At 40.2% G+C, this 25540-nt stretch overlaps 1 protein-coding gene across 3 annotated transcripts in view; it reads right to left on the bottom strand.

Annotated features, from left to right (window-relative positions):
- Window positions 1–1050: 1050 nt before the first annotated feature.
- Window positions 1051–25540, bottom strand: part of LOC145432876 (polypyrimidine tract-binding protein 1-like) — a 28163-nt gene continuing 3673 nt past the window's right edge. For 2 of the 3 annotated variants that reach the window (XM_080309702.1, XM_080309703.1), the window contains exons 2-17: window positions 25463–25502; window positions 9300–9359; window positions 8878–9015; window positions 8253–8411; window positions 7248–7413; window positions 7035–7093; window positions 6796–6958; window positions 6591–6710; window positions 5862–5965; window positions 4632–4665; window positions 3348–3440; window positions 3164–3279; window positions 2563–2663; window positions 2414–2488; window positions 2285–2348; window positions 1051–1957 (exon numbers count right to left, since the gene is read on the bottom strand). In XM_080309702.1, coding sequence (XP_080165828.1) covers window positions 1889–1957; window positions 2285–2348; window positions 2414–2488; window positions 2563–2663; window positions 3164–3279; window positions 3348–3440; window positions 4632–4665; window positions 5862–5965; window positions 6591–6710; window positions 6796–6958; window positions 7035–7093; window positions 7248–7413; window positions 8253–8411; window positions 8878–9015; window positions 9300–9359; window positions 25463–25501 — 1560 coding nt within the window. In that variant the 5' untranslated portion in view covers window position 25502 and the 3' untranslated portion in view covers window positions 1051–1888. Of the gene's footprint in view, window positions 1958–2284; window positions 2349–2413; window positions 2489–2562; window positions 2664–3163; window positions 3280–3347; window positions 3441–4631; window positions 4666–5861; window positions 5966–6590; window positions 6711–6795; window positions 6959–7034; window positions 7094–7247; window positions 7414–8252; window positions 8412–8877; window positions 9016–9299; window positions 9360–9898; window positions 10348–25462; window positions 25503–25540 lie in introns of those variants that run through there. The other variant, XM_080309701.1, reaches the window with a different exon arrangement.

Raw genomic sequence — 25540 nt, forward strand, 5'->3', positions numbered from 1 at the left:
CATATGGATTGTGTATCGAAGAATCGCATCATATAAATATGTTTCTGAGGTTTTATATTCCATCATCTATTTGGCTGATGTAGTTTAGCAGTTATACGTATTTGAACAGCTTCTTTGAGGTACAGAACTTCAATATACAATTGAATAGTATATTCATATTAAAATGAACCCGAATATTTTCGGCTGACACTCGTCAGGGGTAATCGTCAGCAACTAGTAGAGAATTCGAAAGAACAGCGTATATCAACAATCGTAACACAAAATATGACGTCACCAGCACGAAATGTCGAATACGAGAGCGTTCAATGTACTATTTTTAGATGATACACGAACTCTTTTTGTTGACACAGCCTTGGCTTGGAGCTTGGAGTCGACTTTTATCAAAATACTCCAGCCAAGGCTGTGTCAACAAAAAGAGTTCGTGTATCATCTAAAAATAGTACATTGAACGCTCTCGTATTCGACATTTCGTGCTGGTGACGTCATATTTTGTGTTACGATTGTTGATATACGCTGTTCTTTCGAATTCTCTACTAGTTGCTGACGATTATCCCTGACGAGTGTCAGCCGAAAATATTCGGGTTCATTTTAATATGAATATACTATTCAAGTTATACGTATATACAGAAGCCGTGCAACACCCCATTGAAGCTATAAATAACTCGCCATTCATTACTCGATCCGACTTAATAGCGACTCAATCATCATGTAGAATGCCCCGCACTTCGATATGACTTTGTGCCTGGACTTGAGACACCTCCAAAAACGAGCGACATGACTCGAGTCAAAACGTGTAATGAAAATCTCCGTGATCCCAACGCTGTCTACTTTGGAAAAGCTGAAAAATTTCTAGTTGTCATATTGCAATCAACAAGGCGCGGGCTGTCTACGTTCTACAATGCCCGATGATTTGCGAGTCACAGGTTGTAGATGCACATTGCACACCCAGTGTAGCCAGCTTGATTGTACGTCCGCCCGATTTACATAAATCTTCTCAATTCCTTTCCAACTTAGCTTCAACACGTCCCTAGTCAGATTGTAACAACGACATCGCACAACATAACCGTTGTTTATAAACCGCGCATCAGAATGTGACAGTACACCAGCAAATCGTTGAGACATCGCAGAATAGCGACCAAATATACAAAATCGTAACGGTTATCGTTGTGGTCGCAACATTTCAGGTCAAAATGAAATTTTCACCTCAGAACAGAGTTGGAATCACCATGAAATGCAAACGATTAAAATCAAATAGGTATTTGCACAAATGAATTATACATTCTCAAGATTAGTTCGCAAAATCCAGTTTCTAACTAGGAGCATCAGAACACATTTTCGATTACCAAAGCTGACATGTTGTAACCTGTGAGCCGAACATTTGCAGACAATCCTTCGGTTCAGGAAGCTACTTTTATACTGATCTAAAGGAATACATGGAGAGAGAATATTCTCATTGTACAATATGCGAGAAAAAACGTTCCTTTTTGACAGTAATAGAGCTGCATTAATGTGGGACGCTTTTCAAAAAATCAAGAATTGGCTGATTTTCAAGTTTTCTGGGGTAGCGATTGATAGTTTGATGAAATTTTTGCCCAGCCGTAATCACTTCTCATGCCAGAACAAGGAGTATGTTCCGAAAACGTGTCAAAACCTTGGCAAAAATGATTCAGACTCAAAATCCGGTACTGGCGTTCAAAGGAATGATAACGTTGGCGGAATGCAGCAACATTAAAACTTACGTTCGAAAAAAAAAATAGGAATGGCGAATACGTAGACATAAGAAAAGCACAATGGCAAAATGAAGCGTTGGATCACGCTTTTTGGTCCGTCAAGAAAAGTCGACAATAACAGAAGATGAATCGTGTCGAGCTTCAAAAAGCGCTGTCTTTTAGACTTGAGCTTTTGAGAAGGAAACCCGCAAATGATTGGAGTCGCTCAGCTTGAAGTTGTGGAGATTCTGAAAATTAATGTTTTTTAAATCCCTGGTAAAGTTAACTTACTGCTACATCGACATAATAACGTTATTAAGAGATCATAAGTAATAAAATAGAAATTCCCAGGGCTGTAATGTCATTTTCTTAAAATTGGAAAATGATTCGACTCGAGACTGTTTGTGTATTGACTCGACTTGTACTCGAGTCATTGCGCATGACCCAAACCAAGTCTCGTGTATTAGGACGAATAAGTAATTGAAAGTTAGGTCCAGCGAGGCCTTAGATATCTAATTCTAATCAAATATGGAGAAACTGAAAATCTTCTAGTAATTCTAGTTCAATTCGCTCACCACCAGCGCTTCAACGGCTTCTTCGACGGACGTCATCTGAATCAAGGCCATTCGACGATCTTTCCTACAAATGCAGTAATATTACAGAAATCAAGTTCGTGCAAAACGCTAAAATCTTGTTTATCTTACTGGAAAAATTTGAAGCCTTTCACGTTTCCGTACTTGGAGAATTCGTCCTTCAGGAAATCCTCTGTGATTTCGTTTCTGGAACACACGAGACAAGGGTGTAATCGATACAGAGATTAATTTTAACAGAAAATTAACGATCGGATACTCACGGAATGTTCGAGAGATGCAGAACTTGAGAAGGGGGGTAGATATTCTGGAAATTCTTAGACCCGGGCTTCTTGAAGCGATGCAGCGACGAATTTGTGTAATCCTGCAAAAATAATTAGCATGTCGAGAGACTCTATGAGGTACAGAACTTCAATATACAATTGAATAGTATAATCGTACTGAAATAAATCCGAATATTTTCGGTTAAAACTCGCAAGGGTTAATAGTCAGCAACTAGTAGAGAATTGGAAAGGACATCGTATATCAACAATCGTATCACAAAATACGACGTCACCGGCATGATATTTCTAATAATCAGAGCGAAGAGAGCGCTTGAACTATTTTCTAGATGGCACAAAAACTCTTTTTGTAGGCGCAGACTTGGTTGTCGAATTTTGATAGAAGTCGACTCCTCGGCACCCAAATGAGAGTGTGAGCGGCCTCTCCCGCCAACACGAAATCTGTCGTACCGATCATTTTTCAGGTAAACAGGATTATCCCTTAAAAGTATCGGCCCAAAATATTTGGTATATTTCAATGTCCGCATATTATTCAATTGGAAATAGTTAGCATTAGATGCTTTTTCCAAACACCGTTCCTTACCTGTGTCAGATTCGCAGCTTCCTGGCCCTCTCTCGGCATCTGCACTTGACTGTGCTTCGATAACACGACGTGCATCTGCTTCCCGAACAACTTCAAACCGTTCAAATGACGTAGAGCTGGAATTGCGTCACAGACACATTCAGTTTTACGGAACATAAACGTAATCTATTTCCCCCGAACTTACCCAGTTGCGCCTGAGTGGCATCGTTCATCTGTACGAGAGCGCTGTCCTTCTTTTGGTAAAGTATCTTCACCCTGATGCAGTCGCCATACACCCCTTTGCAACAGGTAGAGTATTATTAGCATTCCATCATCCATGCCACAGTGACAATGGTGTCGCGAACATGCATTCGCCAAAAGTAGAAGCGACAGAATTGAAAAAGTATCGAGAAAGTTGACGAATCGGACACAAAGCTATTCCTGGCAATGTTCCTAGTCAGATAAAATCTAGCAACACAATCATCAAGACCGAAGTAAGAAACAGTCGTGTTAGTAAGGATCAGAGGCGGCCTAAAGCAGTCAGCCTTGATAATCCAAAATGTAGATGCGGTACTGCAAATTTCCGCTGAATTACAAGAAGTAGCGATTTCAAATGCACGTCAAAACTTCATAAAGTGCAAGTAGAAAACGACAGGTCTTAAAATACTCGGTTTAGTAGCTGCATAGAGCAGATTCGGTCGTGGGGACGTCTAGTAAGCAGTTTTGTCTGAAACTGTACCAGTTGACCAGTAGTCTGAAAATATAGCTACTTGACTAAGTAGTGTGAGGAAAAGCACTCCATGACTGAGACGGACCGAAAATAGTCAGTTGAGATGACAAAGTGAAATATCGGCAGAGAAAAACGTTAGCAAGATAATTATCGTTAACGATCTGGAGAGGATGGGATTCCACCAATCTGTCACAAATTCATGATAATTCGGGTATACAGACGTTAAGGTTTGCAAAGGGGGTCAGTCTTGACTGGCGCTTCTCAGTACCAGGGCTTGGCAATATCGAGTACCGAACGATTCGAGTTGAGCATCAATCATTCTGACATCGTAACAATAAGGAAGAATATTTCAAACTTCAAATATGCACCTTTTTGACAGGTAAATATAAGGATAATTTTGTATTTTCATCGACCACACCAATTTCATTGCACTTTACGACAAGACAATGCCGTGGGTTGACCACTATGCCAAAGATTTGTCCTTTCTAGTACTTTGTACTACATATTTATGTACTGCGATACAAACAATCGAGGTTTCAAGGCCTTCACAGTGGAAAATAGCATCGAAACTATCATATTCGTTGATATATTAACTATGAGTGGCAAGGAGCATATCATTTCAGTACTCGAATCATTGTGCCCAACCCTGATCACAATGCGGCACCACGTCACAACGGTATGCTGAAAGAAATTGCGCGTTGAGAAGTCGAAGATAAACGAGAGAGTCACAAAAGAGACAAGAAAGCGTCATCCACGTACCAAACAGTATAAAGAGCGCTTGAGGTGTGACCATCTGTCAAAAGTAGTGGAAGATTTTTGAGTCAGGATGAGTCAGCAGGATTCCAGATTTCAGCGATTTGAAGAAGTGAAAATCGACGAGGAGAAACAAAAAATCAACATTTCATTAATTTTCGGCATAAAATCAAATAGGGCCTAGCGTGCGCCGGTTAAGCATTTGTCTCGTTTCGAGATAGCGATAACAATTAATAGGTAGAGACTTTTATAGGCTCAGAACTTCAACGAATAATATAATCATATTGAAATAAACCCGGATATTTTCAGCTGACACTCGTCAGACTTAATCGTGAGCAACTAATAGAGAATTGAAAAAAATACTTTAACAGTACTTTGCATACCGTATCAACAATTGTATCACTAAATCGGATTGTAGATAGTCTACACAATGTTTTGTTCAATTCTCTTCTAATTGCTGACAATTACCTCTGTCGAGTGTCAGCCGGAGATATTTTGGTTTATTTCAAAATAAATATACAATTCGACTGTGAAAAAGTTCTGTGCCTACCAGAGTCGCTTCAAGTAAATAAAAATGTCTTCATTTGCTTCCAAGATATCGCAACAGAACAGATGTCTATCAGAAATTCTCTCATATTTCCGCAAATCCAGACTACAAGCAACTGAATCACAAAGGTTCTTCATCATGAATTGAGAGGTCTTACAGTATCGAATCGAATTTATGGAAGTTTTCGAAATACGTTAACATTCTCCAACGATACACGGTTATATAGTAAGCAATCAAACTGAGATTGAAATAATTGCAGCCATGACTGTGGAAGTTCAGATACTAGTATGCAATCCCAAGTTTATAATCTCCGCTCCGCTATAACAAATTGAAAATAAATTAAAATTTGATAAATATACTAGTACAGCAGTAAGCTACTTCGCTACTTCGCTTTCTTTCCTCCATCCCCAAACCAGCCATTAAGACATTCTCAGAGCAAAAGCAAGTTAAACCATCACATAAGCTGAATACGCAATAACTAATTAATGTACCATCATGTTTATCTTGTGTTGCATTTATATAATTCTACCATTCTAACTACCGGATACTGTATAAATCAGTTTTTGAAGTAAAATAACGTTGAATTTTTTCAAAAAGGAGAAAAATAGGGGGCCGCTGGTTTGGTTCATGTCTGATTTCTTCATATCAACCTATGAAGTATAGAATGAAATCTGCAAAATGATACTTACATCTTGGTTCAGATTGGAAACGTGCAAAACTGTATTTTGCTGGAGACCAGTCATTGCCGCAAGCTGAGCCGCAATGGCGGTGTTTGTCAGAGCGCCTCCAAGATCTGTAAAGGTATTTGCCGGAGTAGGAAACACCTCTATCCGCAATGGTGCCATTTCATAGCATTCATTCTTATGAAATCATACCAAATTTCAATACATACCCAAACCACGGTTGCAAAACTAGAACTAGACTAGAATTAGAATAACTGAATTCTCAAAAACTTGGAAATTGAATTGAATGACGAATCGGAAAGAAATGGTACGAGAATGGCAAATGCCCCCACACAGAGCTTGGCTCAATTCGTACTATACCATTACCCTGTTGCATTTTCAGGAAAACCAGAAATTAGATTTGGTAGTTTTAATTCTAATATAATTTTGGCAAAATTTTGCTGCTTCAATTCTGATCTTAACATGATTTGCAAAAATTTCGTAGCTATGATTCTAATCTTGATCTAATTTTGAAAAAATCGCGTACCCATAATCCTAATTCTAATCGAATTAAAAAAAAATCGTGCGTGAATAATTCAAATTCTAATCTTGATCAAATTTGGAAATAACGTGTAGGCCTAGCTGTAATTCCAATTTTAATCTAATTTTGAAAAGATTCACTATGAACCTAATTCCAATCTCATTTGAAAAAGCTGAAATTCTTCAACCATCCTTGAACAAAAAGCACAAACTCACTTGGATTTTGCAAGGCGCCCTGCAGATATTGAGCCGCGGTTCCAGATTGCAGTGCCGCGGTCAGACCGGAAGCTGTGAATTGTTGCTGGTACGGATTTGGCATCAACGCAGACGAGCTAGCTGTTGGGTAGGGAATTCATTTTGTCACTATCAAACACATCCAACTAAACTCAGAATACAGCGGCCCAAATCGCTGGTGACCTACCCAAAACAGTTTGCAGCGCGTCCGGCCCGTCCCCAGCCGGCAGATCCGACCTGGTGTAGTCTCTGCTTTTGTCGTTGTTGTACTTTACGTTAAGTGCAGTCATTTTGCTGTATTCCACTCGCAGTGTACAGCACGCGTTGTAGATGTTTTGCCCGTCCAAAGACTGAAACGAATTGCAATAGAGTCACAGACCGACTGAGTTTCATATATGTAGGGAGGGATTAAAGAATTTTCCTCACCAATTTAGCGGTCTGAGACTGTACGGCGTCTCCCATTTGAATCAAAGCTTGGAATTGATCTGTAAAGCAAATGCGGTCGCAATAACAGTCTTGTGCATTACAAACTACCACAATCTAGTTAGTGTTCAACTAACTACTCTTTTTCGAGTAGTTCTAGTTCCAGTTCTGGTTGCGCAATCTGGAAACCCAGCAGTAGAAGTCTGCAACACTCACTGTTTTTCGTGAACGTTATGATCTTCAGCACGACTCCAAACTTTGAGAATATCGTATTGAGCACGTCCAAAGTGACAGGGTAGATCATGTTTTCGATAACCACTCGCAGCACGTGATTGGTTCCGCCCTCGGTCTGCTGCAGAGCTTGCAACACGGCCTGCGCTTTCTGTGACCAGAAGAAATGGAAGCGTAACATTCAGGCATTTGTGATAGGGGGCGAGATGTAGCGAGGGGTGGCCAAAGCAGTCAGCGTTGTTACTCATACAGAAGTAACGATCTCTAAAATGTGTCAAATCTAAATCGAGTGGCATTAGACATTGAAAGCTCTGAAAAGTGGACAAGCTAAATAACAGCTACATAATATCATAATTATCATCAGAGGCTGTCAAAGCAGCCATCGTTGGTACCAAAGTATAAATAGAACAGTTAATTTTCACTCAAGCAGAAGTAGAAAGCGATTTCCAAATAGGTAAAAATGAAATTACTATAGTCTTTGGAGGCGATAAAAGTGGTCAGCATTACTACTAAAATAGAAGAAGTAAATTTGCATACATCTACTCAAACCACAAGTAGAAATATCAAAACTGCAACAGGCGGAACTAGAAACAGAAAGGTCTGAAAAGCAGGAGAGTATTCCCAAAAAGAAAGTTGGTTGAGGGGTCGCAATAAATCCGAGAAATGCAAGATATATATCGTACAACTAACACGAAATGATTAACGACAATACAAATAGGTGCAAGGTGCAATCTTCAAAAACATATTCCTTTACCATGACGACATGATACAGGGGGCTGTTTCACACACTTTTCATAACAATTTCACTCGTGAAAGTAAACGGACTTTCAACAAAAACTACTCGAAGTTCAAAGTGAAAAAGTCAGTGCTTCCGTTACAATCATCATAACCTAATCATGTTTAGAGCTTCGGATTCAGTTTGAGAATTGATTCCACATCTCTACTTACGGTGGCCAAGTCGCTACCACTATACATGAAGACGGAATTTACCAGTTGGTTCGGCGAGCTGTCAGTCTTGAGCTCCTTGTGATTCGAGTATTGTACGTAGACCGTTCTCTGCCGGACCGCAGGCGGGGATACAGCGCAACTCGTCACCATTCTCTGGGCAGTGTCTTCGTCTTCCATCTCCAGAAACGCTTGATTTTTACCCTAAATAGACCCGTTGCAAACTTCTCTGTGATCACCATGTCCATAGTTATATAATATATTTGGGCCTACGAACAGAGGTGGTCTATCCTTAGTACCAAAACGAAAGTGTCCAAAGACACTTTTGGATGTACAGAACTTCAGTACCGTATACAATTGAAATTTATATTGATATTGAAATAAACCCAAATATTTCCGGCTGACACTCGTAAATGGTAATCGTCAGCATCCAGAAGTGAATTGAAAAGAACATTTGCATACAATTGTTGATATCAAAAGTGATTTCTAATTCTCAAGTAATGCCGTCAATTACAATTCTAGCACAAGCAGAATTGATGATTTTTAACGCAGCACATAACGATTTTGTTGGAAAAATTAATTGAAGGCTTGTAAAGCTTTCAAATAGTTTTAAAAGAATAACGAGTGATAAAACCGCAAAAAAGTAAGAAAATATTGAAATCTACTGTACCTTAAGCATGAGTACGTTGGTCACTTTCCCGTAATTCATTCCCAGCTGGATAACCTCGGAATCGGTGACGTCGGCGGGTAAATTCCGCAAATGAACCACTTTCGAGACGGGGCCGAGACTGGCCGGTTCCGTTCTCATCTGGCGTGACAAATACCAAATTCAAGACACAGAGACAGACAATTTTATCAATTAGCCAGTACAATTTGAGGAAAAAAGTCATTTTTGAACACCCTAATAAGTGTCGCATGCTGATATAAGATGTAACACGACTTCGTAACTCTGAATCTAACTAACCAAAAATAAGTCCGTAAGTCAAACCCCAACTTTAACCAACATGTTGAAATGTTGATTAGCCATACCAGTGTCCACGGACCCACTTTTAGCTCACGGTGTCAGATCGGACCGCAAAAAATGGAACTCACCTTTTTAGCTCCGTTATCAAGCGAACCAGCAAATAGATGCGCCACATCGTCGCTGTTTCTCTGAAATGAAAGCAACAGCCGATTATCGCGATGCACCAGCAAATATTTCAACAAAACGTTTCCCACAAGCATCGAACGAAAGTGTTGCAATGACACGAGTCAATTTCTTCAATGTGGAAAAATACCCGACTCGAGTCACTTTGTGTATTGACTCGAGTCATTGCGCACCACTCGACCAAGTCATATGACTCAATTAAGACAGCCCTGAAGAAAAATTAGTATATTGTGTGACTGTTGAGGCTCGAGCCTACAAAGCATTCGATATCACCCAGGCAGAGCTGTAAAAAAAGTGAGTCAAACATGACTTGAACTCGAGACTGAACAGTGAACACTATGACTCGGAGTGTACTTGGTGGTGAATTGAAAATTACTCGACTTGACTAGAGTTAAAACTATAAAAGTCAGACTCAAGGCCAAGTACCAAGTACTATGACTCAGACTCTTACTCAAGTCTAAACACCAAGACTCGGTGGTGAGTTGAAAACAACTGAACTTGAGTCAAAACAATATGTAAGATTGACACCCTGGCTCACACTCACCTTGGTGCCAACCATCGTAGTCTCATAGATAGCGTGCTGTTGCATTGGTGCAATCGAGGTGGTCAAGGATAGCGGGGCACAAGAACCAGGCATTACTTGCGGTACTGTCATCAACTGTGGAGCCCCGGGTGTTGCCGTGGTGCCCTGCAGGGGCAGAAACACCACGGACATCGGCGACGGGCCCAGATGATTCAGGGTGCCGTTTAACTCCGACAGACTCACAGAAAAGGGTTAACACCCGGCTTGAAGCGGTCTAATCTGATTTTCGGGGAGCTGAGGTCATTAAGTATCTAGCGTTTGGAAAAATTGCAACACCGGTAAAAATACGATTATAGTTAGTCTGGAAATGAAGCAAAACAATGTTTAGTTTAATATCCACTTGTAAATACTCTTGGAGGTACCGAGCTTCAGTATGGGATTAAATAATATATTCATATTGAAGTAAACACAAATATTTTCGGCCGACACTGGTCAGGGGTGACTTTTTTCTCAAATCGTACTGGCTACTTGATACACCGTAAACCGGGGTAACTTTGGACTTAAGGGTAACTTTGGACACTAAGCAGTAAAAGATTTAAATGGTTATTGATGAAAAAGGGTTGCCGCTGGATGTCCAATTCTTTTTCATGAGGCAACAGTACTACAAGTAGTCTCTATAAAAGGTGGGTTCATTTCACTACCAGATAAACTTGACCCAACATCGATAAATTAATGGAGGGGGTCAATTTTGTCAAAATTGATGGCCAATAAACTTCTTACAGCCAAACATAGATAGCATGTGATTCACAGATTCAAAACTTGGCAGCAGATACCTCAAGTAGTCTTAATCCATGGCCAAAATCTCAGTGGGCTCACACTTAGATCAATACAAGAAAATGTGATGTCCAAAGTTACCCCGTCAAATTTTATCAGAACGGGGCAACTTTGGACAGTGAAAAATGTGATATTTAGAGCTCTGGAAAGTGGCTGCTTCATCTGTGTCAAAGGGTATCGTCAACTATATTCCTTATGACCGGCCTGATGGCTTCTTAAAATGGAATGAGAAGGTTAATAAATTAAGAGTTTGCCAAAATATGAAAAAATGGGTAGGCAATGAGCTGAGAGATTGTAATCGGGTGTAAGCTACTTGAAAAACTTATCACAAACTCCTAAAGATGCGCCTGCTGAATATGGGATATCGTAAATTACGACAAATATATCCATCAGAGGACATAGGAAAGGAAAAATATATCTTTTCTAGAACAGTTATATATTCGAAATCGCCAATAAATCACGCTAACATACTTAATGTTTGCTGTTGATTGCTGACACTGCCAGTGGGATACCCCATTGTCACCATACGTTATTATAAGTCCCAATTAGTGAAGGCATAAGGGAAAATTGAGTAAAGGGATGAATAAGGGGGCATTAGCCTTCATAAACTACCTATTTTTTTGGGGGGGGGGATTAGGTAAAAATCATGCAATAGGCCAGACATATACTATTTTGTTTCAGTTTTAGTCACTGCTCTCATCAACTCTTACCAAATCAGCCTCATTTACGAGGTTTCATAAACAATAGAGGGTAAAGGCATACAAAAAACTACATTGTCCAAAGTTACCCCACATGCACGGGTAACTTTGGACACGGATAATTTACAAAAATAAGGTACTTATTTATGACCATGAAGATTTTGGATTAGTTGATTCTAATCTTTGCTCCATGACTCCAAAAAAACACAAAACTTGCCTCCCCCACACCCTAGCATTCCCAAGATACAAAGCGGAATTGTTGAGAATTGTCCAATGTTACCCCGGTTTACGGAAGTTGTTTGGTTACCTAATTGAAGCCTACACATCAAATTTGGTTCAATTCCAACCATTAGCTGCATTGCTACAGGAGAAGAAAGTTTCTATTTATTATATATAAATTAATAACACAATATTTCTTTGGTTCAATTCCAACCAGTGGAAGCGGAGTTATTGCCGTCGAGAAATCTGAATTATGAATAAAGTAGTATTTACGGTGACCAATTTTTTAATTATTTATTATAGTGGTGCCCACTGTAAATACATTTTTATTCAAATCCAAATTTTTCGACAGCAATAACTCCGCTTCCACTGGTTGGAATTGAACCAAATTTGGTGTGTAGGCTTAAATTAGGTAACCTAACAATTTTATCAAGTAGCGAGTACGACTTGACTCAAAAAGTCATTTTTGAAGACCCCTAGTGGTCACTGGTCAAAGTCGAGTACTTGGGTGATTTGATTCTGGCTTCAAGTCGAGTAGAATATTTGAGTATCACTCATTAACACCTCACAAAAGTATGAATGATGCGGAAAGTTCAAATATGTGACTTTCATGCGACCACAAAGAAAATAATGCCAGTTTTATGTCACATCAGCGATAATTTGGTATCTTTCGACCATACCTATTTCGTTGCATTTTATGACAATGCTGTGTCACAACTTCAGAAATATGTCCATTTCACTAACGTGCATAGATTTATGCTGCATTTTTCGCATGCTGTAATACGAGCGATCGAGGTTTACAGCTTTTCGCTGTGGAAAATAGTACCAAAACTCTAATTCTGATCGTTAAATTAGCTCGTAGTGGCAAGGGGTATAAAAATTTCATTACTCGAAAAACTTATCTCTTACTTTACTACTAGACTCGAATAAATGCGCCCGTCCTTACTTAGAGTACTTCCTCAAGTGGTTATGTTTCAGAACTCAAGTTCTACTCAAGTTCTCAGTTTTCTAAGCGAAACTAGGCCTGGAAAAATTACTTTTTTACTCACTTGCTACTTCTACTCTAAACAGTTACAATGACACTTCTACTTCTACTTAGTACCAACGATGACTGCTTTGCGCACCTGTGCTAGTTGCTGACGAATACCCCGAAATATTCAGTTACATTTCAATATGAATATAGCATTCATTTGTATATCGACTACTAGCAACGACTGTGTCCCGACAATGGAAGACATCGCCAAATTACCCTCTTCCAACCAGCTATCTGCGAGTTCGACATGAAATTCAAACATCTTCCTGTCAATTATGGCTCTGCGTACAGCAACGTCAATAGGTTATATTCGACGCAATCATTTCATAACGCTCGGCCGCTACATGATTGGCTGCATCCTGTCATGTTCAACATGGTAATGAGGGATTTTTCGAGTTGTAAGTAAAATCAGCCTCTCCACAGCACACTTGGACAAGTAGAGGGAAATGTAGGTAATCAAATTGTAATCTGCCATGTGATATGCTATTATGCTCTAGTTTTAGTTACAATTCAAATCTAATTTCTTGTTTTCTTGAAAATGCAACAGAAGAACTGTATAGTGCAGAACGAGCCAACCTTGGTGTACTAATGTACAGACATTTGCCACTCTTGTGCTTATGTAAATGAGCTTTGATTGAATATGAACTGAACTTGAATTTAATTCATTTGCCTAGTTTTCGCCGATTTAGCAATTATAATCTCATTTCCGGTTTCTCTGAAAATACTACAGGGAAACTGGACGGAACAAGCCAATCTTGGCGTACAGACATTAGCCGTTATCATGTTTACGAGAGTGAACTGTGATTCGATATGAACTGAACTTCAGATTTATCTTATTTCTTACTAATTCTGATTCGAAATCAATTAACAAGTTTTTGCCAATTGAGAAACTCTAACCAAATTTTGAAAAGCTGAAAACTTCCTAAATCATCCAACTGTGCCGGAGAACGACCGCCTCGCGATGCCTCGCAACATAATATGAACGATTTCAACCTCTGCCAGTCAATATCAAAGGTGTCACAGATGCACGCAGTTTAACGAGCGACGCGATATTCCGATTGAACTGTAGGGTAGCGAGTCACGTTTTGCATTTCTCGGCAACAATCCAAATATCTCGCTACAGATCAATAATACGCGCCGTGCCTTTGGTGCGTCGCGATAAATATTTATCCTGCCGGCCCGCGTCTCGGCAAACAGAGAAGCAACGCGCCAGATTCGCGGCGTAAACTCGGGGCAACGGAAACTTGAAATTACTAAACGCGCGCGCGTGGTCCAACCCGTGGTCGTGGCGTATCGGATTTCAACGCAAACTTGCAGCGTACACCAATCAAAACTAAGACTCGAGTTTCAGCCACGTATCGTCACCATGTCACCAATTTGATGCAGGCTACTATAATAAGAACGGCGGCGGTACTTGCAGGCGTATGGAGTTAGGTATGGATATGTGCGGAGTTCTCGGCAAGTTTTACAGCCGAACATCGCCGTGTTTGTAGGCGTGTCGGTGAACGGAGCAGACTTCGACGACGAGATGATTCCGTTCAAATTCGTCTATATAGATATCGAAATGCAGGAAATCTAATTTCTGAAATGTTTTTATGGTCTCTGTATAGCGCGAAACGCGACAAGCTCCGCATACAGCAGTGGTCGGGAACCTTTTTTGTCCGAAGAGCCATATTGGCCCTATTTTGTCCATCTCAACCGCCAAAGAGCCATACATTCCAATCATCTGTTACGTCACAATTGAATATTCGCGTCGTCACATTTGCCATTCTCGTGCTTGTCAGAATAAACGCTGATCTGATATGAACTGGGCTTGATTTTTGTCGTATTTGGTTGCAACGCGGAATTCAAATTTGAAGTTTTTGCGAATTCAGTGATTCTAATCTAACCCGAAAAAGCTGAAACGATAACAATATTTAATCACATCGTTGGCCTAATAATATCGGCAGATAGACGCCGTAAAACGCACGGAATCCAAAGTCTGTTACAATTAACTTAGCGTATTGAAGAATTTACGTCGCTCGAAAGAATTGGTGCTTTTCGCCGTTTCGCACTCCTCTATTTCAGGACTGGCGGCCTTTACTGTGCTGAATTCAGACCTGATCTGTCTCCATATTTGCTTGGTCATTTGAAAAGAAATGTTCATTACCGTTGATTTGGGCAAGTGTCAGCGTTCTCCAATTATGATTTCAGATCTGTGCGAGAGAAAACGTTGACCACTGTTTTGACTCGCTCTCACCACTTTAGAACTAAGATTTACAGAACTAGCAAGAAATATATATCAATTCCCGAACTATCTGTGACTAACGGAACAATAAATACGTTTCGCTTATTGCTTTTTCTAATACTGCTTTACCGGATTTTGTAAATAGTCATACCGTATTACATTTGGATGACTGTAAATATAGTTCATGACAGTTATAACGGAGATAAGCAAATTTTAAAATTTTACAACTGGACCGAGTAGCACTGCTCTGTATGATAACCGCTTGTCACGAGAAATGATCGATTCGGCCCAAACGCGCGATACCCGATCGATCAAAGTTTCCTGTCGCATCTTACCGCCACGACTGTAAATCGCTCGGATCGCGCACGAAACCAGCGAATAACGACAAGAAGCATTTCCGCCAATATTTTTTTACAGATGAGCTTGTGCGCGGGACACGCACGCTGCACGGTAAGCTCTGATCAAGTAATAAACGCGTTTCAATAACAGTTCTCGATTAGGGCTGGGACCAATGGTTCGAGTTATTATTTATACTAATTCGAGTAGTTGGGGACAGTGTTTTTCGAGTGCTGGAATGATACGCTCCATGCCACTACGAGTAAATTTATAAACGTCAATTATAGTTTCGATGCTACTTCCACTTTGGAAGCCTAGAAACCTCGATTGGTCATGCCGCAGCATACGAAACACGGAGTGCAAGCTATGCACGTTAGTGGAAATGAAATATCTGCGAAGCCGCGATCAACCCACAACACTGTCACAAAGTGCAATGAAATAGGCATGGTCGAAAACATACAAAATAATCTTTAATGCCATGTAGAACCGACATTATGTTTTTGTGGTCGCATAAAAGGCACATATTTCAACATACCGCATTCATACCGTTACGACATCATCATATTAGTACGTTACCATCCGCTTTCGCTTTCAAAAACAAAGTGCTGGTGACGTAACCTGAGGAATTTTTAAAAATCGCAAAACCTCCTTTCACGGCAATAAATAAACCGCCGACCAAACACACCGCAAATACCGACCAACGCTTGTCACAGAATCTCTATAAAACTATCGCGCTGCATAGAATTAGGTTGCGTCGGCGATAAAACCCGATTACTGAGTTCACGATATTGACAAGCCGGGGAGTCACGCTGGTCACGACAAGGGCTGGGCAGAATAGAGTATTAGGCTTCCAGTATAGAAATATAGTATCATTGATAAACGACAGTATGGCGAACACGGAAAGCTCGTATATGTACCTTTCAAGCTACCACGGATAATATATACACAATATCAGTGCCAATTCTACATCAATCACTTTGCCTGGCCGTTGCTAGCTATCTATCTGTCACGGCCCGAAACAGCTAGTACTGAATCAAGTTAGTCTAGTAGGCTACGTCTTGGCGCCGTGAATACTCTGTAATGATATCTACCACGTTTTTCATTTCTTATACACAAAGTTAACAGTATGACAGCTTCCGGGCGGCCCAGAGAATCTTCATCGCCGCCATGGAGACGCGCTCCGCTGTCACGGGTTAAAAAAGCTAATTGTAGATAACTCGGGCGGCACGATAATTACAAAATTCATGTTATTCATACCACATCTTCATCTAATAAGGCAAGGCTTAGCGATAATTGCACGGATCGGCCACGAAACGCGCGCACTTCAATGGGACGCGGTACGCTACAATTACGGAGTCGGGAGTCAATAACTTGACAATTGGTGACGTAGTGGGGAGATGCAATTGGTATGAATAGAAAATTATGTCGCGCTACTGTATAAATTACATATTTTTCATCCTACATAATGACAAATTGGGTAAGTTCAAATGTGTATTTTGTATTTTTTCGAACATGCCTATTTCCTCGCACTTTGTGACAATGCTGCTTCACAGACATCTCATCTCCACTAATGTGCGCAGCTTTGCACTGCGCGTTTCGTATGCTGCCATAGACCCATGGACGTTTCAAAGCTTCCACAGCGAAAAACAATATCGAAAGTACAATTTTCGTTGATAAATTAACAATTAGTGGTGAGGAGCGTGTCATTTCGGCACCCTCTCACTACCTCCTCGTATAATTACTACCCGGCCGAAATTACGATACAGACTTCAGAACAAAACGCGCGCTACAAAACATATCCCAGTTTTCGCAATCGACAATCGCGAGCATTGATTTCGTCGTTCCACAGACATCTGTTCGAGAGACTTGACAGGTAAAATACGCGACTGACTCGTGTTTGTTGCGTCACAATCGTTAATCAAGCGGTTTGCAACCGATTATTATCATCCCGCTATCGCAGTAATCGATCCTTATCGGGCTATCAGACAGAGCCGAATCTATACGCGTCACTTATTATCTACGACTACCAGACTTGGGACAATTAGATAATTGTAGTTGTCTGATTAAACTAATTGGAGCGCAACGCCGGAGATCCGATTCTAATCTGAATTTGTGAAATGCTTCTATACTCCCATTTTAATTTTAATCTAATTTCGGCTTTTCCTGAAAACACGAGTCTTGTGCAACTTGTAAACCGGAAAATGTCGATTTGCACGAATGCAGAACAATTATCGCAAAGAATGCGCAAGTGCATCGCGCGTAGCGAGCGTTGCTTAGCAGTTACAAAGTACCGATTACACGGAAATTGCGTTTCGTGTGCGTACGAACGGTTGACGCCGATAACAGAGACAAAGACAACGCCGATGATCGGACATGGAGGGATTATTGTATCGATTACGATTGCACGGAAAAGTAACCACGACCACGGACGATTAGTTGTTTGTGGTATTCGTGGTGTTTGACGACTGCAACGGTCGTTACACCAGGCCGATACGCGGTATTCCTTAATTTTGATTCCGTGACTGCTGACATGTAGCACGGCCCACTTCTAGGCTTTTTCAAGATGACATGGCGAGGAGGAGCCTAGATAAACCCCCGACACTAGGGCAGGAATTCTGGAGTCAACCTCGGTCGGACTCGAACCCAAAACCCATTGGTGTTGAAGCCGTGAATTATACCGCTACGCTATCTCGCGACAATCACTGACGATTACATTTTTATTGATCCTTGAAATTGAACCAAAGACATACACAACTGTGTTCTGATGACAACACCGCACAAAACTGCGACTATTTTAAATACGCATCCCACTTCCAAGCGTTTTATCGAAAGATTCCACGTTTCGACATGTCAAATTCGCTTAACCTTACTCCCGTCTCAACTTGCTACAAACCGACAATAATTCGGACGCGATCACAAAGACTGCAATCGCCGGAGATTGGAACAATTAAAACGAATAATTTACGGGAAATCGCACGGCATCGTGAAATTACGAAATTCTTCGCTCGAATTACAGATACAAAATTGGCCGAATAAAAATAAAGAGAATGGCTTAGATAGCGAGAAAACGACGGCGATAATGACTTTATCATTTCTGGACCCAGACTATTTCGCAGTGCTTTGTGATGATTGCGAGGGCGAGATGGCCGATCAATGCTTCGCAGAAATGTCGCTCAATTAATATTCGAAGCCTTGCCTTGAAACTATATAGTGAGTGCCCCAATCATCACCACTGGAAGCGACAAGAGAAGACCAACTCACGAAACTGACATTCATAAGTCACTTAACGCTGCTAAACATTATCCTACCTCAATCCCGAGGCACACAAATAATAAGCCAGTTCTCGACATGTTATTGCGACCAACAAAAAAAGACAAAAGTCACAAAACTGACGCTTCAAAAGTCGCGTAACGCAGTTAAAGTTACAGAAATAATAAGAACTTCTCAACGTGTAATTACGACAAATGAAAAAAAACACTCGCCAAATTATAGCCGTCACTTACCACGGTCGACGGGCTCTACGAAATTAACGCAACTTTTTGCTCTTCACATCCGATCAAGACATCTGCGCCCGTGCGATCATGCATGAACCGTAACCTATTTCTGAGGCGCACCTGCGAATGTACCCTCAGCGCGTACCATACCGAAAGCTAACGGGGTAAAAGTCCGATTGCTCTGGCGAGAGTTAGTAAGGGTTAACATAATTTGTATCTCGGGAACTTGTCGTTATTGAAGTATCGCGACAACTAAAATATGCTTTGCTGCTAAGAAACCTTTACCGGCGCAAATTGAAGAAGTCTTTGTTAATCGTCAAGGGCCCGTTAAGATTATTAATCGTTTCATGTCCGTCGATATGTGGAATGCGCGTTGCCGGGACTATTCCTGCCGAAGAAACTCACGGAGGTACAAAACTATTGAAAACTATATTATTATTGATATAAACCCGGGTATTTTCGGTTGACACTCGTCAGGGGCAATCGCCAGCAACTATAGCGGAGAATATGAATACGTAAACATGAATATATTATTCAAATGTATCCTATCCCGTGTTCACACAGTAAATCTGTCACCATCGCTTGCGCGCGGTCAGGTTTAGACCCCGCCGATATCGGATTTTCAGCCGATACCGATAAAACCGATATATCCGGCAGATATTCAAAAGACATGGCCTCTAGCCAAAGGCACATTAACAATGAAGTGTTTCTATTCTCTCGGTTCAATTCCAATCTAATTTCCGGTTTCCTACAAATGCTACAACTCCGATTTGACATGAACTGTACTTGATATCTGTTGTATGTCTTGCTAATTCGAAATTTCCAATCTTTTGCGAAGTCAGTAATTTAATTCTAATCGAAGTTTAAAAGTCCGACGTCGCCTAACGCACAAGTAATCCGAATAAACGCCGGAACAGCCAAATTCGCGAGAAACGCGCCCACGCTTTCCACAAGGCTGGACGTCAATAGGACGCAATTGAAACGGAACACGGTCACGACACAGCGAGCCGCCAACTTATCTGAATGAAAAATTAGCGTTCCGCGCGCCCGCAAAAATGCAGCAGGTACGGCGTGCTCGGTCAATTTCGTTCGAACGAGTCGGTGAATATTCTGTCGTAAACTGTAGTCCGTACGACAGTCTGATATTGTCCTTTTATTGCGCGGATTCGTCATAAAAGACGTGGTAAATGACGGTTTACGATTCGATAATAATACGAAGTAACACAGGGTTGAGCGTACAAGCGAAATCACTTGCAGCCTGCTGTTACTTTACAAACAAGGAGTAATAATTAGGGTCGGGTACTAAAATTAGACGCTCCTTGCCATCGAGAGCTTATTTATCAACGGGAATTATAATTTTCATACTATTCTCCACTATGGAAGGCTGTAAACCTCGATTCGTCCATCGCAGCATACCATATCATTATCAAATATCTGCACAGTAAGCTTGTCTCGTTTCGCAATACAGCTCTCCTGCGGTATTTTCAGAAAAACCAGAAATTAGATCAAAATTGAAATGGCAGCATACAAGCATTTCACAAATTAGATTGCTGATATTTCCCGCTAATTAATCTAATTAGTAAACTGGAATTATGGAGTTTTCGAAGTCTGCCGGCGCGCAATTGAATGTCCATCGGCATTCGCCTATCGCATCTTATTGAGTCCGCGCTTACTGTCTGCTCGAAAAACGGCCCTTTTCACCATCCTTGCCTATACCACAACTGGTGTCGCGGTTCGTATTTATCACAGTACTATTAAACTACAAGTTCCCTATCAAAATATTATGGTAGGAGCCATCTCTTTTCAGAATCGACATGAACTGTCTAAAGACATGCTCAGAAGTGCGCGGGTCTCCGCGAACCGTATGTTGAAACAGCACTGGCGAGATGATTGAGAGATGAAAAATGTTGGGCGCGTTCAGCGAGGGGCACACGGGCCGGATTGAATGCTTCGTAGGTACTGGACTTATCTCATTTCCAGGTTTTCGTGTATTCATTAATTCTGATTATATAATCTAATTTGGAAAAGAAGCAACTGCAGCTATAATTTCAATTCTTAGATACCTAATTATAATCTTCTACTGATTTGTAAAAACCAACAATTTCACAGACTAGAATTGGATTACCCGCATTCCGCTTCAATCAGTCTAATTAGCCTACTAGAACTACCTAGTTTTCCTAGTCTTCTCCAGCGATATAGACCAAGACGATTTAATGACACCTGAAATCGCACTTTTAAAGCAGCGCGAATGTTGTGACAAAATGATAACGTCTAAAAATCGTCAAAAACAAAGCGAGCAACGTGAGGAGAACAGCTACAGTCAAGTTCCAGAGGCCAGATGATTCACTAGTTTCAGTATTTGCCGTCTTCGGGCCAGCTCTACTCAAGGTCAATTTGCACAACTTCAGAAGACTAGAACCAGATTAGAACTATAGTTACGCGTTTTTTTTTTCAATTAGGATTGGAATTTGCAAAAAGTTGGAAATTGAATGAACTTCGGAAATAGAAAGAAACATCAAATATCAAGATCCGTCCATATCAAACCATCCTCGATTCTCACGAGCACGAGAATGGTAAATGTCGCTACACCAAACTTGGCTCGTTTCGCACGACACAGATCTCCTGTAGCAGTGCCCGGAAAACCAGAAACAGATAAAATTTAAAAAAGAGCGCACAGAAACGTCTCACAATAAAACTACATAACATCATAACAGTTTGCCAAACAATCTGGCTACTGGCTGATTTCCACCTGAACTCTCGTAACGAAAACGCAATTTCTTGTCTCGATATTTGAAGTCTAATTGATCGTAGTCCTAGCAAACTATACTCGACCAGGAAGATACCATCACAATGTGATATTATATCATCGACGCTTTATAAACAAGAAGGCGTTACATCAAAACGGAATCACTTAGGATTGAATAGAACTAGGAGAATGTGGATAATGTTACACTGTACAAGAAGAACTCATTTTGTTTGCGCGCCGGCGCGGTAAGTTTGATACATTTGCTATAGAAAGTTGCTGGGTGATTATGGTGGTACGGACAGGACATGAACTCGCAGTCTCCATAATCAAGAGGCTAGCTGGAGACTTGCACAACAATAATTCTAATCTAATTTGTCAATTCTTTATTTGCTTCAATTCTAATTCTAATCTAATTTCTGGCTTTCTGAAAATGCTACAGGAGAGAACTGCATAGTACGAAACGAGCCATGCCTGCTGCACTAACATTTCGTCATTCTCTTGATTATAACAATGAACTCTGATTTGATATGAACTAGCTTCACTCAATTTCCAAGCTTTCGCAAATTCAGTTATTCTAATTTTATTTGAAAAAAACGAACTGTATAGTTATAACTTCAATTCTCACCAAATTTGGTAAAGCTGGAGTTTTTCTAGTTCTGCAAATCTGGCTGACTGTTTTGGCGTGTTTGTTTGTCGTAGAAAATTTTTCGAGCCATTATATTTATAAGTCTCAAATGCACTGTAAAAATCTCATTTGTCAACAAGAAATGTATCTCGGTAAACACAAGGCATCATCCGTGTAAAACTTGTCAGTCATAATCAGCACAGCAAAATATTATCAAATATTTTTCCAGATCTGTGGAAAACCTTACAAATTCGATTATCAGCGATGAGCTTTAGACGCGACAAGCCACACAATATCTCAAAACCTATTACAATCCATTTATGTTTCAAGTCTGAAAACCTGGTCAAAGAGACATGCAATTTAGCATAGTTAAGCAGATATCCTAGATGAATCCTGCTCAAGCCTTGACACACTCCAGGAAAACATGGAAATACCCAGTAGTCCATTACATTTCGGACTAGCTTTATTAGGTCTAACATTGTGAGCCAGTATGGTATCTATTTCATAGATGACATCAACTGCCATTGAGCCTGCGCTATCACTTGACTAGAGTCGGAACACTGGACTATGTGGACAAAAGACCTCACACTTGAAAACATGTAACGGATTATACGTATTCCCTAGCAAGGAAAATATTCCACTGTTTGTAAACCAATTCAGGTGTCAACAGAATGCTTTAAAGGGTAATATTTATTTTAAGCTTGACCAAACATCTTTGCTTATTCATATCCAACAGTAGCGAAAGAATATTCGGAGATACAATACTTCGAATCACAGCCAGACAAGGGCAACCAGCTAGTCTGCCGCCGACATATTTCAGCTGAACAAAACCAACAGGTCCATTCAATCACAATACCAAATACTGCTTCAAGGATCAGTTTGTCACATACAGGCGTCCAAATGACAGCATCCATAATACCTGCCTTTCACAACATCATCAGACTTGGATTCTACTGGACTCCAATGAGACTAATTACAGCGAATACGCACAATCAATTCAAATCCAATCTGTGAAATATATATGCTCTAATTTTAATTCTTATCTAATTTCTCATTTCAGGAAAACAGCATATCATGAAACAAGCCAAGCTTGCTGTACAGACATTTGCCATTTTCATTCTTATGAGAATTAATTCTGATTTGATATGTACTAAACTTGATTCAATTTCCAAGTTTGCGCAAATTCAGTAATTTTAATGTTATTTGGAAAAACAAGTATAAAAATAATTCAAATTCTAATCTAGATTGGAAAACACTGTGTAGCCACAATTCGAATTAGTGATTACAGTCTACTTCTAATCTAATTTGGAATAGTTGTCCAAGTCTCAATATCATTACTTACACGACACTCCAATGTAGCGTAAACTCTAACCTACAGAAGGTACATCATGAACTCCAATATTCCATACAGACAAAACAATCAAGCCATATGCAACAGTGACATTTCACCTCCAGTTACGTGATGTATGAGTTTTGTCTTTATTCAAACAACAGCAACTACAACAGTCTGACATTGCGGTGTGAAAATGACATAAAATTTTCAGTACAACAGTAAATATTTACAACACAAAACTCTGCTTAACTACAAATCGCATCAACAGCCAGAAAAACAAAGGTTTTTGCACCATCTGTTACATTGAGCTCTCACTGAACATAAGATATCTTCACTTCATTGAAGAAGTCCAACATTCTTAACAAATGAATATTTAGTTTGACAAGAATTGTATGAGTGGGCTGAGCTTTCAAGCACTCATGCCAGTAATCTCAGCCTTCAGCCATTGGAATTCCACTTTTAGTAATTAACGGCTATGTCAAGTATGACACAGCTTTTACATTGCAACTCGTAAAAAGTTCACTCATCTCCTGACGGTGAGAGTATGTTCTGAAGAGGTTGAACGTATCTAGTATGTTCTGAAGAGGTTGAACGTATCTCACAAATCGCGTCCGTATCAGTCAACAAATTAAAGTGGCAGAAAGAACTGCGTCAAGAATCTTTTTCTGTTGGCTGTTTGAATAGCCGAGCAGCACTCAAGTGATCAATAGGGCAAGTTTTTGCAACTATTGCAATTTTTTTTTACAGCTTCCTGCAGCATCCCAAATACTTGGAAGTTACATAGAATGCTGTTGTAAGCTGTTTGAAGGAATCTTATAGTGAAACTTCTGTCCATTTTTTCATGCAACTTTTCGATTTTTCATGCAATCAACTTTTTACTGGAAATATTCGGCAGTATAAATAGATCGTTTGATTATGTCAGTGTTTTATGAGACTTAAGGTGAAATAAACGGCCAAATTCGACTGAAATATCGTAAATCAGCACTGAAGTAACGCTCTAACGGTTATTTCGGCAGCTGAGCCGGAAAGTTTACCTTTTTCTTCATGTCAACGAATGGAGAATGTGGATGGAAAACTGTATTTCGGGAGCGGAACTGGGAAGTTGACACTTGTGCAACTTTTGCGAAAAAATAAATGCGACTTTTTCTGCGACTTTTGTGAAAAATAAATGCAACTTTCTACGGATTTAACTGCAACAAAACTTGCCCTAGTGATCAATATTGTTATGAGATATCCTGTAGTTAATTATGACAAGTAACAGCAGAGCAACATAGAGGTCGCAATGCGAAATGACAAGGCATTCATAGGATATGTGAATGATATTTTCATGATGCTAGGATATGCAATGAAATGATTTGAAAAAATAGCTCCCAAACGCAGTACAAAATAATTTCCATGCTGTAGTTCAGGGTTGTAACCAAATCCCAAGGTTCCGAGTCACAAGTCATTCTCACTTTTGTAGTGTTGACTCGAGTCCAAGTTCAAGTAATCATGTTCACTGTTCAGTTTTCAGTTCAATTCGGTTCAACCCGCTTTTTACAACTCCGCTTGTGTGATATAGAATGACTCGAATTCATAATATAGCATCTTTGCTCAGTCTTAACAGTTTCTGGTCCTATTTATCAGGACTGACAGACAAAATACCAATAATGTGGTGACTTTACTATTCTTCGAAGTTACAATTAAATGTCTGTCTTGGTCGTCCTAGTCTCGAGTCATATGACTTGGTTCAAGTCGAGTACAAGTCGAGTCAATACAAAAATTGACTCGAGTCGAGTCACCATCATCGAGTCATCAGTTAGTGTCAGATTTTCAAAAGTAGTTAGTTTGCACAAGCTTGAAAATCCAGTAGCAGTTACTAGCTACAAATACATGCTATAAAACATCATAAATAATAATTTTGTTCACTCAATGCCATTGCACATGTGATCGCTGATCACTACGTAATGCTGTTATGCTGCCGCAGCACCGCCAGCATCTTATGATCCGGCGAAGGCAGAAAAAAGAGAAACGTATTTGTAAAATACCAAGAAATCTCACCTTGTTTCCATTGGGTCCACCCGAGTCCATGACTCTCATTCTGAAAACAAGCAAGGCTTACTACAGCCACCTAGCGGG

Source organism: Botryllus schlosseri, chromosome 2 (assembly GCF_051294905.1).
Source record: "Botryllus schlosseri isolate E-star chromosome 2, Bs_hap1, whole genome shotgun sequence".
Lineage (NCBI taxonomy): Eukaryota > Metazoa > Chordata > Ascidiacea > Stolidobranchia > Styelidae > Botryllus > Botryllus schlosseri.